The sequence below is a fragment of the Papaver somniferum genome, chromosome 7, assembly GCF_003573695.1.
Source record: "Papaver somniferum cultivar HN1 chromosome 7, ASM357369v1, whole genome shotgun sequence".
NCBI lineage: Eukaryota > Viridiplantae > Streptophyta > Magnoliopsida > Ranunculales > Papaveraceae > Papaver > Papaver somniferum.
In genome coordinates this window covers 63,651,147-63,664,454 of record NC_039364.1, presented here as the reverse complement: position 1 = coordinate 63,664,454, position 13,308 = coordinate 63,651,147, and the positions used below count along the sequence as shown (strand labels likewise).

Sequence of the window (13,308 nt, the reverse complement as noted above, 5' to 3'; positions counted from 1 at the left end):
AAAGTTTTCACCAGCATTTTTTTTGGCAATAAATCTTCAGAAGTTTGGGTACACATCTTCATATGATCCCTTCTTAGTTCTTACCATCCTCAATCAGATGGTCAAACTGAGAGAGTTAATGCTTGTTTGGAGGGTTATCTGAGATGCATGACAGGTCATAAGCCCAAGAATCGGTTCAATTGGTTTCCCCTTACTGAATGGTGGTATAATACTAACCACCATGCCAGATTGAATATGTCTCCATTTCAAGCTCTCTATGGTTATTTGGCACCTCACTTGGCTTTCTATAATATGGACACTACTTATGTAGCTTTAACTGAGGAGTACTTACAGAAAAGAGATGCCGTCATAGATATTCTGAAGGAAATTTTGCATAACGCACAAGAAAGGATGAAGTTGTTTGCTGACAAGAAGAGAATAGATAGATCATTTGTAGCTGGTGATCTTGTTTACTTGAAGATGCAACCATACAGACAGTCTTCTAAGGCATTCCGCAAGAATTTTAAGTTATCTTATAGATATTATGGGACTTTCCCTGTAATCCAGAAGATTGGCCAAGTTTTTTACAAAGTAGAACTGACACTAGCTCCAAGATTCACTCAGTCTTGCATGTATCTCAATTGAACAAGAAGTTAGGTGATGCTGCTACCACAATGCCTACATTTCCACTTCTAGACTCTGATGATGAGATTATACTCAAACTTATTTCTACAATGGATTCGCGCCAAGTTTTTCGTCAAGGAAAAGAAGTTCAATAGATTCTGATTTAGTGGTCTCACACCACTCCTGCTGATGCAACATGGGGGGACTTAACTCATGTTAGAGATCATTTTCCAATATACCATCCGTGAGGACAAAGATATTCGGAAGATGGGAGTATTGTCATGGTCCTGTGGTGCCCTTTAGTCGTCACGATAGGGTGCGGTTTATCTATTTTGAGTGTTTAATAAATCGCTTGAGTGTTTAATGAGTCGCTAATTAGTAGTTAACTCTGTTTTAAGTTTGTCTGTTAAGAATAAAGTATTGTGATCCACCCACGTGTATATCTGAGATGAGTTAGGGTTTCATGTTAAGTCTTCATCTCCTTAAACACGTCTGTACCTGCATTGAAAGCTTATCATGGAAATAATAGAGAAAGAGGCAGCACTACTGACTACTGAGGTTACTTCATTACCTGTTATATCTCCATTACCATCCTATATCCGTACAAGTTCATTACACCATATAAGTATCGTGCATTTGTCTACAGAGATATATAACCACTGTACTTTAAGATGCCATGTCCATTTGAGTTCTCTTGTAGTTTTATTTGTTGTCTTACGTCATCAAGAAACCTTCACATCCCCTCGATGCCTACATTGCCTAGAAGTCAACATGCAATATGAGGCTTTCAGCATTTTAGCTTGCAGCGAATTTTAGCACTTTGTGTCATCTCCATCCCTAGAAATATCTTCCCTGTAGGTTTTATTAAGAGGTTTTTCATTCCCCACATATACTTGTACAAGATTCGCTTCTACGGTTCTCAAGCTTCCTCTCATAGGGGAGGCTGGGAATCAAACCCTTGTAATAGCATAACTCTTATGCTAATGTACCTAGGTGTAGTTAAAAAGAAAAGTTCTTATATAACATCACAAGGTAACACCGGAAAAGGATAATGGGTAATAGAGGGAAGCAACATCTAAATACAAAAGAAACTCATGGTCTCCTAAAACAAAAGTAATAAATGGAACTCATACATGGTCTCCTGAAACAGAATGAGTTTTGAAGTTTAATGTTGATGCATCTTATGATCATGATACTAACCAACTTGAAACTGGTGTTGTTATACGTGACTATACAGGATAGGGCAAAGGTGTCTGGGGAGAATACACAAATGGAATATTAAGTGCTGAGATGGGAGAATGCATGGCGATACGAGAAGCTTTGAGCTGGGAAAAACGACTACAGTGCTCAAGGGTTCATGTGGAGGCTGATGCAAAGCTTGTTATCCAATCAATAAATAGATTCTCATTACTCATGCAATGTGAGAACAAAAATCTAATTAAAGAGATTAAGCATTTAACTTTAAGTTTTACTCATTGTATTTTTTCTTTCACTAGTCGTGATAATAACCAAGTAGCTGACCACATCTCTAAAACAATAGGAGAAACAACTTCTGGAATAGAATCAGTAGACAATTTCACAGTTGCCGTTTGTGATCTTCTGGCAAAAGATCAATTCAGCATTTCTACTTTTTTTTTTTTTTGAAGCATAGCATTTCTACATAACAACAATAAAACTTCCTTTTATCAGAAAAAATAAATAAATGCTCTGAATTGGTGGAGCAAACTGTCTCAATGGCTGGTAGAGGTACGCCTTGTTTGTTTTTTCCTGACTCATCTAAGTCGTCTGAATATGACTCGTCTGGATCTGACTGATGTCACCTGACTCATCTGGATCTGACTCAATATGTTTATTTTTTGAGTCAGATTTAACTCATCTGACTCAAAAATATGTGAGTCAGTGGTTTGGTTCCATGAGTCAGGGGCATTTTATTCCCTGCCTCAAATGGGCCCGAGTCAGGGGTTAGGTCTGAGTCAAATCGCGAGTCAAATCTGACTCAAAATAAAAAAAACAAACGGTCTGACATCTGACTTGAGCCAGCAAAAAAACAAACACGCTCGTAGTCTTTAGTTGGTCCAAGTTCTGAGCGGCAAAGGCCCCACTTAATAAGTTTTCATAAACTTCCATCCTGTTTCCAGTAATCATACACATAACTAAACCTGGGAAAATGAGAATTGCAGTATATCTAAAAGAAAGTAAAGAAAAAGAACAACTTGCTTCTATCACCACCCTTATCACGTCATTAGTCGTAGGGGATCTGGATATATGCAGCATCACATACAAACGGGACGTCAGCATACATTCCTGCTAGAGCGCATCTAATGCACTCGAGCACAGTAAACAAAAACGCAAACGCAATAGCTGTCCAGACGTGCATGCCTACTTTCCCCCAATATATAGCAAGAGGCATCCAACGGCTCACTGTTCCCATCACCTGCAGCGCAATCTCAAGGAGCATGCCCATCACAACATGGAAGCGGAAGAAATGAGGCCACTCCTTCTTTCTCACCACTCCAAGATATGCGACAAAAAAGTATGCCATCAAGAACCAGGTGGGCAACTTTCCAAGGGCTCCAAGGAAGGGATATGTCATGAACTCAAAATCTTCTAAGAAGGGGTGAAGATGGTAAGCTGTCTCTGCATACATCCATGTCTCATGGAGAGGCATAAGATACGGGAGACAGGCTATCATTCTCCACCACCACCTTGGCTTTTTCGTCATTGGAGGGAATCGAAAACTGGTAGGAACGTCCTTGGATGATGCCCTGGGGACCATGTGAGATCTGTGAGCCACACTGTGTTGCATAGGTGACACTGGGGGTGTGCGTAACGGGCTACCATGATTTCCAGTTAAGAGAGTGGTTGATGACGTAGAGAGGTGTAATGGCTGACATCCTGACATGAAAAGCATTTCTGAATAAATAGTATATAAACCCCACATACGAAAAGTATATATAACAAGTATATGATTTCATAGGGTTTAGCATCTTTATAATATCTTTTAATGCAGAAGAAATTATCTTTTCGTACTAATGCAGGAGTGCAGTTAGAGAGTTTCGTTCTCCTTATACTTTTGCAGCCTCAAACTGCACATTCAATAAATTTCAGGCTGTGCTCCGATTATTTGTAAGGTTATAAGAAAAATGTCGCCCACATGTTGCTACATTTTATTTATTTATTGAACAGACATGTGGCTACGATTTCGTACTTTATTTTACTGACTTGTGCATCTGAGAATCAAAAACACCTCAACGACCTCTTAAACACGTCGAGTCAGCTAGAGATAAGGATATACCTTTCACAGGACAGGATTTTTGCTCATCCCACGTGTTCCTAGTTTTCTGAAATGCAACAGCCTTGACAGTAGGCAGACGATAAGCAGCCGAAAAGGTTGTTCTACTTGCAACAGGCTTAGTGATGATCCTATGCTTCATAGCCATGCTCATGCTGCCACAGGTCGTCATGGCACATCCATTTAGAATCATGTCCTAAGTACCTGAAACAAATGCCCAACTTGGGAGAAAGTTTAAGAATAATGAGAGTAGCAAAAAAAAATCTGTGACTTAAACAATGTTACAACAAGGAAAGAAACTTGGAAGTGGTCCATTTAATGCTGTTTAGACAATGTGATTTTTGTAAATGTCTGTTTAGAATCACCAACAACCATGCGCTGTAGCAAGTCTTGTTGTTTTCATTGACATAAACTTTTGTTGTTTTTAGGGAATATATACTTTCTCATCTTTGGATTTGTTTAAGCAAGATGACGGTTGTATCTTAATCATCATAGCCATTAGTAAGTTTAGCAACGGCGACCAAATGAAACTATGAAATAACACAGAGAGACATAATCTGATAGTGATTTATAAAGTACTAAATAAATAAAAGGGAACCCATTTTATCTCTTCAGTCTTCAGTAAAAAAAACAAGGTATGAAGTGATGTAAATCCACTATTTTCCTAACTCAGCTAATTATCCTGGTACAAGTATCAAACATTTGATTGTAGTTGTTATTTCTGGTTGATTTGTTGTTGTAGGGCGAGTAAGTTTTCCATCAGAAGCAAAATCCACACAATCTTTTTAAATAATTAACCCCCTTTTTTTTCACTCCATCATATCTCTCGATTTTCTCTTCAGTGAAGAGGTATTATCATCAAAATCAAGCTGAAATTTGCCTATGAAATCCCGGTAGGGTAACTGATATGAGAGTAAGGGGGTGAAATTTGATACCTGACTTAGTGGATGTAACCTCCTCCAACTCTATTGTTATGGTTCCCCAGCGCAAAGACACAGTTTCGCAAGCTGTAACTGGATTTTGTATAGAGTGATGAGAAGAAGAGAGCTCACCTTCTTGACCTGAATGACATTCTCGAAGAACAAGGAAGGAAAACAAAGTAGATAAAATGAATGAACGACCATATATTAATATTAGTAGGAAAGAAAGGACTTTATTTAAATATTTACTTGATAGGATAGGCAAAGCGTTAATTGTTGGAGTATACAAATATTATAGGGAAAGTTAGCATTTAGGGTTATATTTAATATTTGATATATTTAGTATGAATTGATTTACAAGTATTAATCTTGCATACCAAGTTATGGTGTCGCTATATTTATATCCTATGAATTTTCCATGTAAATTATCTCTTTTATCTTTATATCTTGTAGTTCTAAGTTGGTATCAGAGCAGGCTATTTGCGACGAGTCATTAGACCGCGCCGTTACTCCGCGTCACCCGATTTAATTTTCCACGTGTTAGACCCAACGAGGCTACACGTGAGGGGGCGTGTTGAGATTATTAGTCCCACATTGTTTGGGCAATCTAAGATCCTGCGGTTTATAATCCTTAGGGCCTCTCCACTCATTGCCAATTGGTCTTTAGTTGGATGCCCGTATTCTAACATGGTATCAGAGCAGGCTATTTGCGACGAGTCTTTGACCGTGCCTTTACTCCGCGTCACCCGATTTAATTGTCCACGTGTTAGACCTAACGAGACTACAAGTGAGGGGGCGTGTTGAGATTATTAGTCCCACATTGTTGGGCAATCTAAGATCATGCGGTTTATAATATCTTAGGGCCTCTCCACTCATTGCCAATTGGTTTTGAGTTGGATGTCCACAGACTTTAATATGGTATCAGAGCGGGTCGATCCGGACCTGTTGCCCACCTCGTTTTCTTTTCTAACCGGCGGCGGTAGCCTCCAGTGCTACCGTCCGCCGGATCTTTCTTCCGCTGCAATATGATTAGTTTTCTTATTAGGTTTATTATCCATATTTGCCAAATCCTAAATCCAACCACTTAATTCAAGTTTTCAGATTTTTTTGAAGATGTCGAGAACGCCACCTCTCCCTTTCCAGAAGTTTTTAATATTTATCTGACGGTTCTCCGTTGATTCTTTTAAAGATTATGGATTCAGTTATCATTGTTTCTCCGAATCAATTATCTCTTTTCTCTACGGCCGCACGATTATTCGTCAACTTTTCTAATCCCTATTTTGCAGGGTATTTTTTTTCTTCTCTTTCTTATCCATCAAGGGTTCTGTGAATTTCGCTGCTTTGGCGGTTCTTCTAGTTGGTATTCTTTTTAATGGCGATGCGCTTCTTCTTATACTTCTCGGGCGTTTATTGGCACCACACTTCATCAACAACTTTTCATGGCCAATCTCATGCAGTTTTTCAATCCCCATGAGATTGAGGGAGGGTGTTAGAGTATACAAATATTATATGGAAAGTTTTAGTATTTAGGGTTATATTTAGTATTTGATATATTTAGTATGAATTGATTTACAAGTATTAATCTTGCATACCAAGTTATGGTGTCGCTATATATATACCCTATGGGTTCTCCATGTAAATTATCTCTTTAATAATAGAATTCTCTTTTATCTTTATATCTTGTAGTTCTAAGTTTAAGGCTTCGTCCTATGGTTGCTAATCTAGCAGCTAGATTAGCAGTCCACGTTAGCCCAACGCTGTTTGGTTCAGCGTTTTAAATCTCAGCGTCAGATCAGAAAATAAATCGCCCAGCGCTGAACCATTCAGCGAAAAAGTAGGCTGCTAGTTCAACTGCGAGCACATGCTAGGAGAGAGAACTAGTGATAACAAATAGACCACACTTTTTTTTGAACTGCAACACTTTTTTGCTAATCTAACAGCTCAATCTAGCCCATATGACTTAGTCTAAGGGCTACTAACAAAATATTTATGATCCGTGGAATGGGATTACGAATCCTAAGAAGAAAAAAAATTTGAATGTGTTTGGTTGGTAACTCAACTCGTACAAAATCTCTTGTAATATTCAGATGCAACATTAAAAATCTGGTTATTTGAAGTAATTTTAAAAATTCTTTATCAGCCTATTTTTGTTAATGATTGATGTATCCATAATTGATTAGTATTGGTTAGGTTAACTAATAGTTAAAATAATTAGTGTTTGAAATCGGATCATAATAAGTGTTAGATGGTAAATAGAGTTTCATTTTTTATTTTGAAAGGTCAGAAAAAGAAGAAAAGGTCTATGAAAATAGGAAAAAAAAAGGATTTTGTGTTTTTGGTATAAAAAATGAAACTTTATAATAACAACGAAAAATCTAGTAGTAATGAAAAAAATGGGTGCATCTTACATATGGCCAATCAGATTATCGTGATTTCGATCCTACCGATTTAGGTTATTTGTTGGATGAACAAGAAGATATAAACCAAAGCATAATTAAGGATTTTACTCAAGCAAATAAAGAATCATGTCGGGTAAATGTAGATCATAATGCTTATATTGATTAGGTATACGTGCTAAGGATCCGGAAACATATATTTGTAGCTTATAATCGTCAAAAAACAGGAATACTTCAAAATTTCCATGATTTTCTAGCTTTCGTATAACCAAAAATCGGCGAGTACGAAGACATCATAACTGTCGATTACCTATTATCCAAAAGTTATGAACCAAAATCGGTTGGTATGGTGAATAACAACATCCGATTGTGGTTCATTTTAGGCGGGATTGACAGGTGACAAAATCGGTTGTTATGGACTAATATTTCTACTGATTGTAGTACTTGGAGATCTTTCCAAAAATCACCAAGTATACAATCAGATATGCATGTTGCTTTCTAAGACGTTTGTAGACGCAAAAGCGATCAAAAAACTACACTATACTTAATATGATAATCGACACACAGGTTGGTTCATGTTTGCCGATTCGAACAATTAAGGATTTCTCTCAAAAAATTCAAGTTTACAGTTAATGGATGTATGTTTCTATATAAGCCAATTGTGGCCGAAAAAATGGCCAGAAAAACTGCATTTTGCTGAATAATAATGTTAGAGCATCGCTCGGTCGAACTCGCAAGTTTTGTTATCTCAAGCTTGCTGTCAATGTTAGATGTAAAAAACTATATCTTGGTTTATAGTCTACTAGAGTCAAGTCTCAGACTAAGATTAGAGTATGGTAGTTAAGTATCAGACATCACTGAATAATTCTCGAAGCTTGAAGACTGAGGAACAAACAAAGACATTTGCGAGAACTTCATCAATAAAGATGCTTGTGAATATTGACCTATCTTATTTACTAATGACATATGCTTTTCTATCTTATGAAACTATATCATATGATTTTAGTAGATTTAATAATGCATAGAAGAAATTTTGAGTTCAAGTTTGTCTTGCTTAAACTCTCGAAATATGATTCAAACAATGGATGTTCATAGATTCTTAACAATCTTAGTTAGAACAATTTATTGTTTACAAACTATATTTGTTTCAAGTTGATCATATGAAAATTTTCCAAGCAACAATGCATATTGTCTATGGTTATTGGGAATATCTCAAATTTAATTATGATATTTTAAAGACTACTTGGCACAAGTTATATACTTGTATGTATTATCTAAGTCAATATAAATTCCGCTGATTGTAGAGGTTTACAAATCCGGTTTGCGAACCCTTTACATATGAGTTACATAATGGGTGTTGGTTAGCAAACCCGGTTTACAAACACCTTGAATATGACTTCGCGAACTACCAGCGGTTTGCAAACCTATACAGTTCTAGTTTGCATACCTGACTTTGTGAACTGCCAGCGGCTTGCAATCTTATACAGTTCCAGTTTAGGGCCGAAAGGTGTTTCTCATGATTTTGGAGTCCATCATCTCCAATCTCATAAACCAAATAAATACTTAGGAAGATAAAGGAGAAGGAGGATGGGAATAACTTGTCTGTTTTGAGACAAATATACGCGGTAAGAGCAGCCATTAGGAGGACAGAATTGGATGATAGAGTGATTATGAACAATCTTAGTGGCTAGCCGAGCAACACAACTACACAATGAGTAAGCACATACTGAACGACAAAGTGATTCGTACTTTCTTGGCACATCTGGAGATGATCAAATTGGATCAATGCTTCTATCAAGTTCTGTTGATATATTGTAATTACAAGACAAACAGGTACAACATGTTGTTGTTAAAAATTACTTTCCACACTTCGAATAAACTAATTTTCACGGTGGCATGATGTTTTATGGATCGGGATAATAATGTGAGTTTCATTTGAATATTAGAAACCTTGAAGGAGATTTACCGTAGTGATCGAACTCAAAGGGTCATGATAACAAATAAGGATAAAACATTAATTAATGGCATAAAGGTAGTCTTCCCGGAGCCAATCATTTTCTTTGTACATATATAATACAACATCAGAACGTAATGTAGTGGTCATATCCAGAGGCCAAAACTACAAAAAGGTACTGCTCGTGAGAATAATGAAGATGGGCGACTTAGTAACTAACTCAGGAAAAACGAGAGGAATTTAAATAAATAAAAAACGAGTGCAACACAAGCCAAGGTAAAATTTCACATTGTTTCTGTTAGAGCACTGCTCGGTCGAACTCGCAAGTGTTTCTATCTCAAGCTTGTTTGTCAAGTTTAGTTGCCAAAACTATAAGTCTTGATTTCTAGTCTACTTATAGCTAAGTTTCAGATTAGGATAGTAAGTGATAGACGCATTTATGTGTCTAATATGATCTCAATTATATGTATTGTTAGTGCTCGATTTTGTATTTATTATGGCTTTTTACGTCTTTGTAGGTGTTTATGGAGAAATAAGCTTTTGCGGAGAAATTGGCTCGAAAAGTGTCATTTGCACTCCCAAAGAAAATTATTAAAGGCACCCCGGAGTAATGTTATTGGCACCCAAGAAAATTACTATTTATGCCCAATTGGGCATGTACTATTGGCACCCCAGGATCGGATAAGGGGCGACCTTCTTCTTCCAAATTTCAAATTCAAAATTGGCGGGGAAAAGAGGCAGTTAACTGGATAAGTTTTGATCGGATTTTTGGGCGTGTTTGGGATAGATTTAATCGTTGGATATAGCTGGGATAGGCCTGTTAGGGATAAACAGGATTAGAATGGGTGGTTGGATCGAGTGAATTGGGCCATATCGTCGAGTTTGGAAAGAACAGGGGAGGTGGTAGTTTACGGGAAGAAAGGTGTTTTGTGCGAGAGATTTTACGGAGATTTTGTCGTGTATTTGATTTGGTAATATATTGTGAAGATAAAACAGGATTGGTGATGCATTTATTAACGCTAAAAATGGAATATTTCGTTATATCTCGACAATTCAGGGAGAATGAAGTTTCTCGTCTTTTGTTTCAATATGGAAGTTACGTGCAGGCTTTAGAGGAGAGAATATCTTTTGATTTTATTCTGGGAGATTTGGAAATGTTTGGCATCTGAAAGAGCGTACAAGAGGTAAATAAGGAAAGAAAAAAAGTCGTGACTTGTAGAAGAGAAAAGAATGAAGATTTGGAAGGATTTTTTCGCAAGAAAATAAGCCTGTGGTGTATAAATACATTGGTTAGAGTCACAGGGAGAGCTATCGAGTTGTTGGGGGTCGATATGGAGGATTAGGGAAGCTGCAGTGAAGAAGAGAAGAGTTGCAGGAATATTTCCCTGCTGCTGCTGGTGAAGAAGAAGCTGAAGAACGAAAGCCTGCAGAAGACAGTCTCTAAATCAGCTATAACATAACTGTCGTTCCTGCTGCAGTAATATTTCATGTAACAGTTAACTCGTAACGCTTATAAACGTTACAGTTCTCTGTATTTGTTATTCTTCTTCATTTTCTTCATTGTAAACGCGTGTTTTCACCATGCGAAGCTAAACCCTATCACTGAGACAATGGAGGAAGCCATTTTTCATCATTGTGGTAATTCTATTTAATTTTTTATAACTATTTGCACTATTATAAATTAATTTATGATTTTTCTTGATTATTTGTGATTTCGTTTGATGGTGTATGCTTAGTCTAAGAACTTTTGATGCACCATGCTTGTGACTTACATCTAATACTTTATAAAGTCTACTTTTGGCAAAGAATAAGAGTCGGTATTTGTTATTTTATGAGCTAGAATTGCCTGGAATTAATAGTTGAACTACATGAATATGAGAATTGGTGGAATCCTGAGTCTCAGTACCTCTAGATATTGTGACAATCCTTTGTATATATTTTCTTTTAGTATTTTCTATTTTTAATCTGAAATCGAGTCTACACAAGTCCGAGCGAACGACAACTTGATTACCACTATATCAAAACTACATCAGTAAGTGTAGTTGAGCTTTAGACTTCACGATGTTTATCAAATGAAGACTAAGAACTACTCAAGGGAACTTGTGAAACTTCATCAACAAAAGATATGTGGAGACTGTTGTAGGAGATAGCTAAACTAACCGCACCACTTGTTGGGAAAATCCAACAAAAACTAACCCACAAGAAACTAGATCTTTGGATCGACATAAAATGAAAGATCAATGATGCAAACACACATTAGAAGCAATAAGTAAAGCACATGAGACTTAACGTGGTTCGGCAATATGCCTACATCCACCAAAACGGTTACGACTTCTTCATTATTATGGAACCACTAAATAGAGAATCACACACTTAACGATTGATGAATCAATCAACAAACTACGATCCAACATTGTGTTGATCATAAACCCTAAAATAACTCTCTTGCACAAAACGCTTCAGAAACCCAAATAATGTCTAACCAAACAAGATAATACTTATCTCACATAACGATATGATCTCCTTCTAAACGATGTCACTTCCAACACCAATGATGATCTTCCACCATCAACGAACAAGGCGATCTTCTCTTCACTAAACGATGTCTTCCACATCTTCATGAGACCATGACGATGTACTCTTCAACACCAACAATATATTTTACGACACTCGAGAATGGTCTCTCTCTTTTCTAAACTCCACCCCAAGAGGTGGGATGGAATCCCTAGAAACCTTAGAGAACTAAATTATGTATTCTCTAATTCTTTAGAAAACCTCTAAAATTCCATTGAGAATTCCAAGTCTAAACACATAATCTAGACCTCCTTATATAGTAGTCACAAACTTGATTCCCAAGTATTAGTCTCATTGGAAAAGGAAACCGTAACCAACTAGGAAACCTAACGTTATTTAGGTAACCTATCTAAATATGGAAATCAACCTAAACTAGGAAACCTTCTGTTTCTCTACACTAAGGATTTCTAGTATGTTCCGGAATTTTCCGGAACCTTCCAAAACACCGAAAATTATCTAACATTCTCCACCTTGTCGATGTTTCAACAAATCTCCACCTCGGTAAAGATTCTAGTAATCTAAGTCGACCTTCAAACCATGACAATCGCCTCAGCATCCAAAAGGATCTCAACGACGAGCAAACTGGATCAAGTACCAACTTAACCCGCAAATGACCGAAGTCAACAAATCTCGTCCAAACTTCTGCACAAGTATCTTCTTAGCAGAACAAAACTCCTTCATCTCGAAACTCCAAACTCAATATCTTCTTAAATAAATAAAACTGAACTTGCTCTTTGCCATGAGCATATCCCCAAAAACGAGTAAAGAGATACGAAGAAACCAAACATGTGAAGCTTCACAAAATCACTAACTCGGTGAACAAACAAACCAGAGGCTCCAAAAGATGACATACCAAACTTCCAAACTAAACCAGCAACATCGAACCAAATGGGCTATGACAACTTAATGTCCTCCACCAAATCTTCAGGCAAGAATACAGTTTTGACTTTTTCGACTAAGTCAAACCGCCACTCTAAAACTAAAAGGACTCGGATAGAAATGTGATTAATCACGGAGGAAAAACTTCATAACAATCACATTTTGTCTTGTGCATATCCTTTAGTCAAACTTACCCAAAAAATGTGTACCAGTACGCAACTGTTCCAAACAAGATCTGGCAATCATCCTTCAAAAACATAAAGACCCAGACAGACCCAGACGTCTTCTTAACCTTAGGCAACTCCAACAACTCCCAAGAAACTATCCAATACTTTGTTGTGTTCACCCATTGTCTTCTTACTCTTAAGCAATCGTAATAAGTTCTTAAGTAATTATCCAAGACAATAGTGCTAACTTCTCATGCTAAGCTGAGAACTAAAGGATGATAAAACTAAATTGTTGTTGAATAAATTTCTCAAAAGAAATCTTTGATCCCATCTTCTACCGCCTCTGTAGTTATGGAAACCGTTATAGCAATATTTGTAGTAGATGAGCAAAGGAACACACTACTCCACCCAAACCAAAACCTCTCAAAATACCATCACTGCTATAACATAACTCTCTTCACCGAGAATTCCAAACTGATCAAGAATTACAAACATAATTTCTGGAATACTAAAGAAAGAACAC

The 13,308-nt window shown here is 37.0% G+C and overlaps 1 protein-coding gene across 2 annotated transcripts; it reads right to left on the bottom strand.

The window, feature by feature from the left end:
- Positions 1–2,668: 2,668 nt before the first annotated feature.
- Positions 2,669–5,005, bottom strand: LOC113297464 (protein TIC 20-I, chloroplastic-like). Of its 2 annotated transcripts, none has more exons than XM_026545945.1 (3): positions 4,831–5,005; positions 3,899–4,116; positions 2,669–3,498 (listed from the first exon to the last, which is right to left on the bottom strand). In XM_026545945.1, exons 2-3 carry the CDS (start codon positions 4,086–4,088, stop codon positions 2,846–2,848), a joined length of 843 nt encoding a protein of 280 aa, XP_026401730.1. In that variant the 5' UTR covers positions 4,089–4,116; positions 4,831–5,005; the 3' UTR covers positions 2,669–2,845. The 2 variants fall into 2 exon arrangements, with proteins under 2 accessions (XP_026401730.1, XP_026401729.1); XM_026545944.1 differs by having other exon boundaries at positions 3,899–4,099.
- Between the last annotated feature and the right edge of the window lie 8,303 nt (positions 5,006–13,308).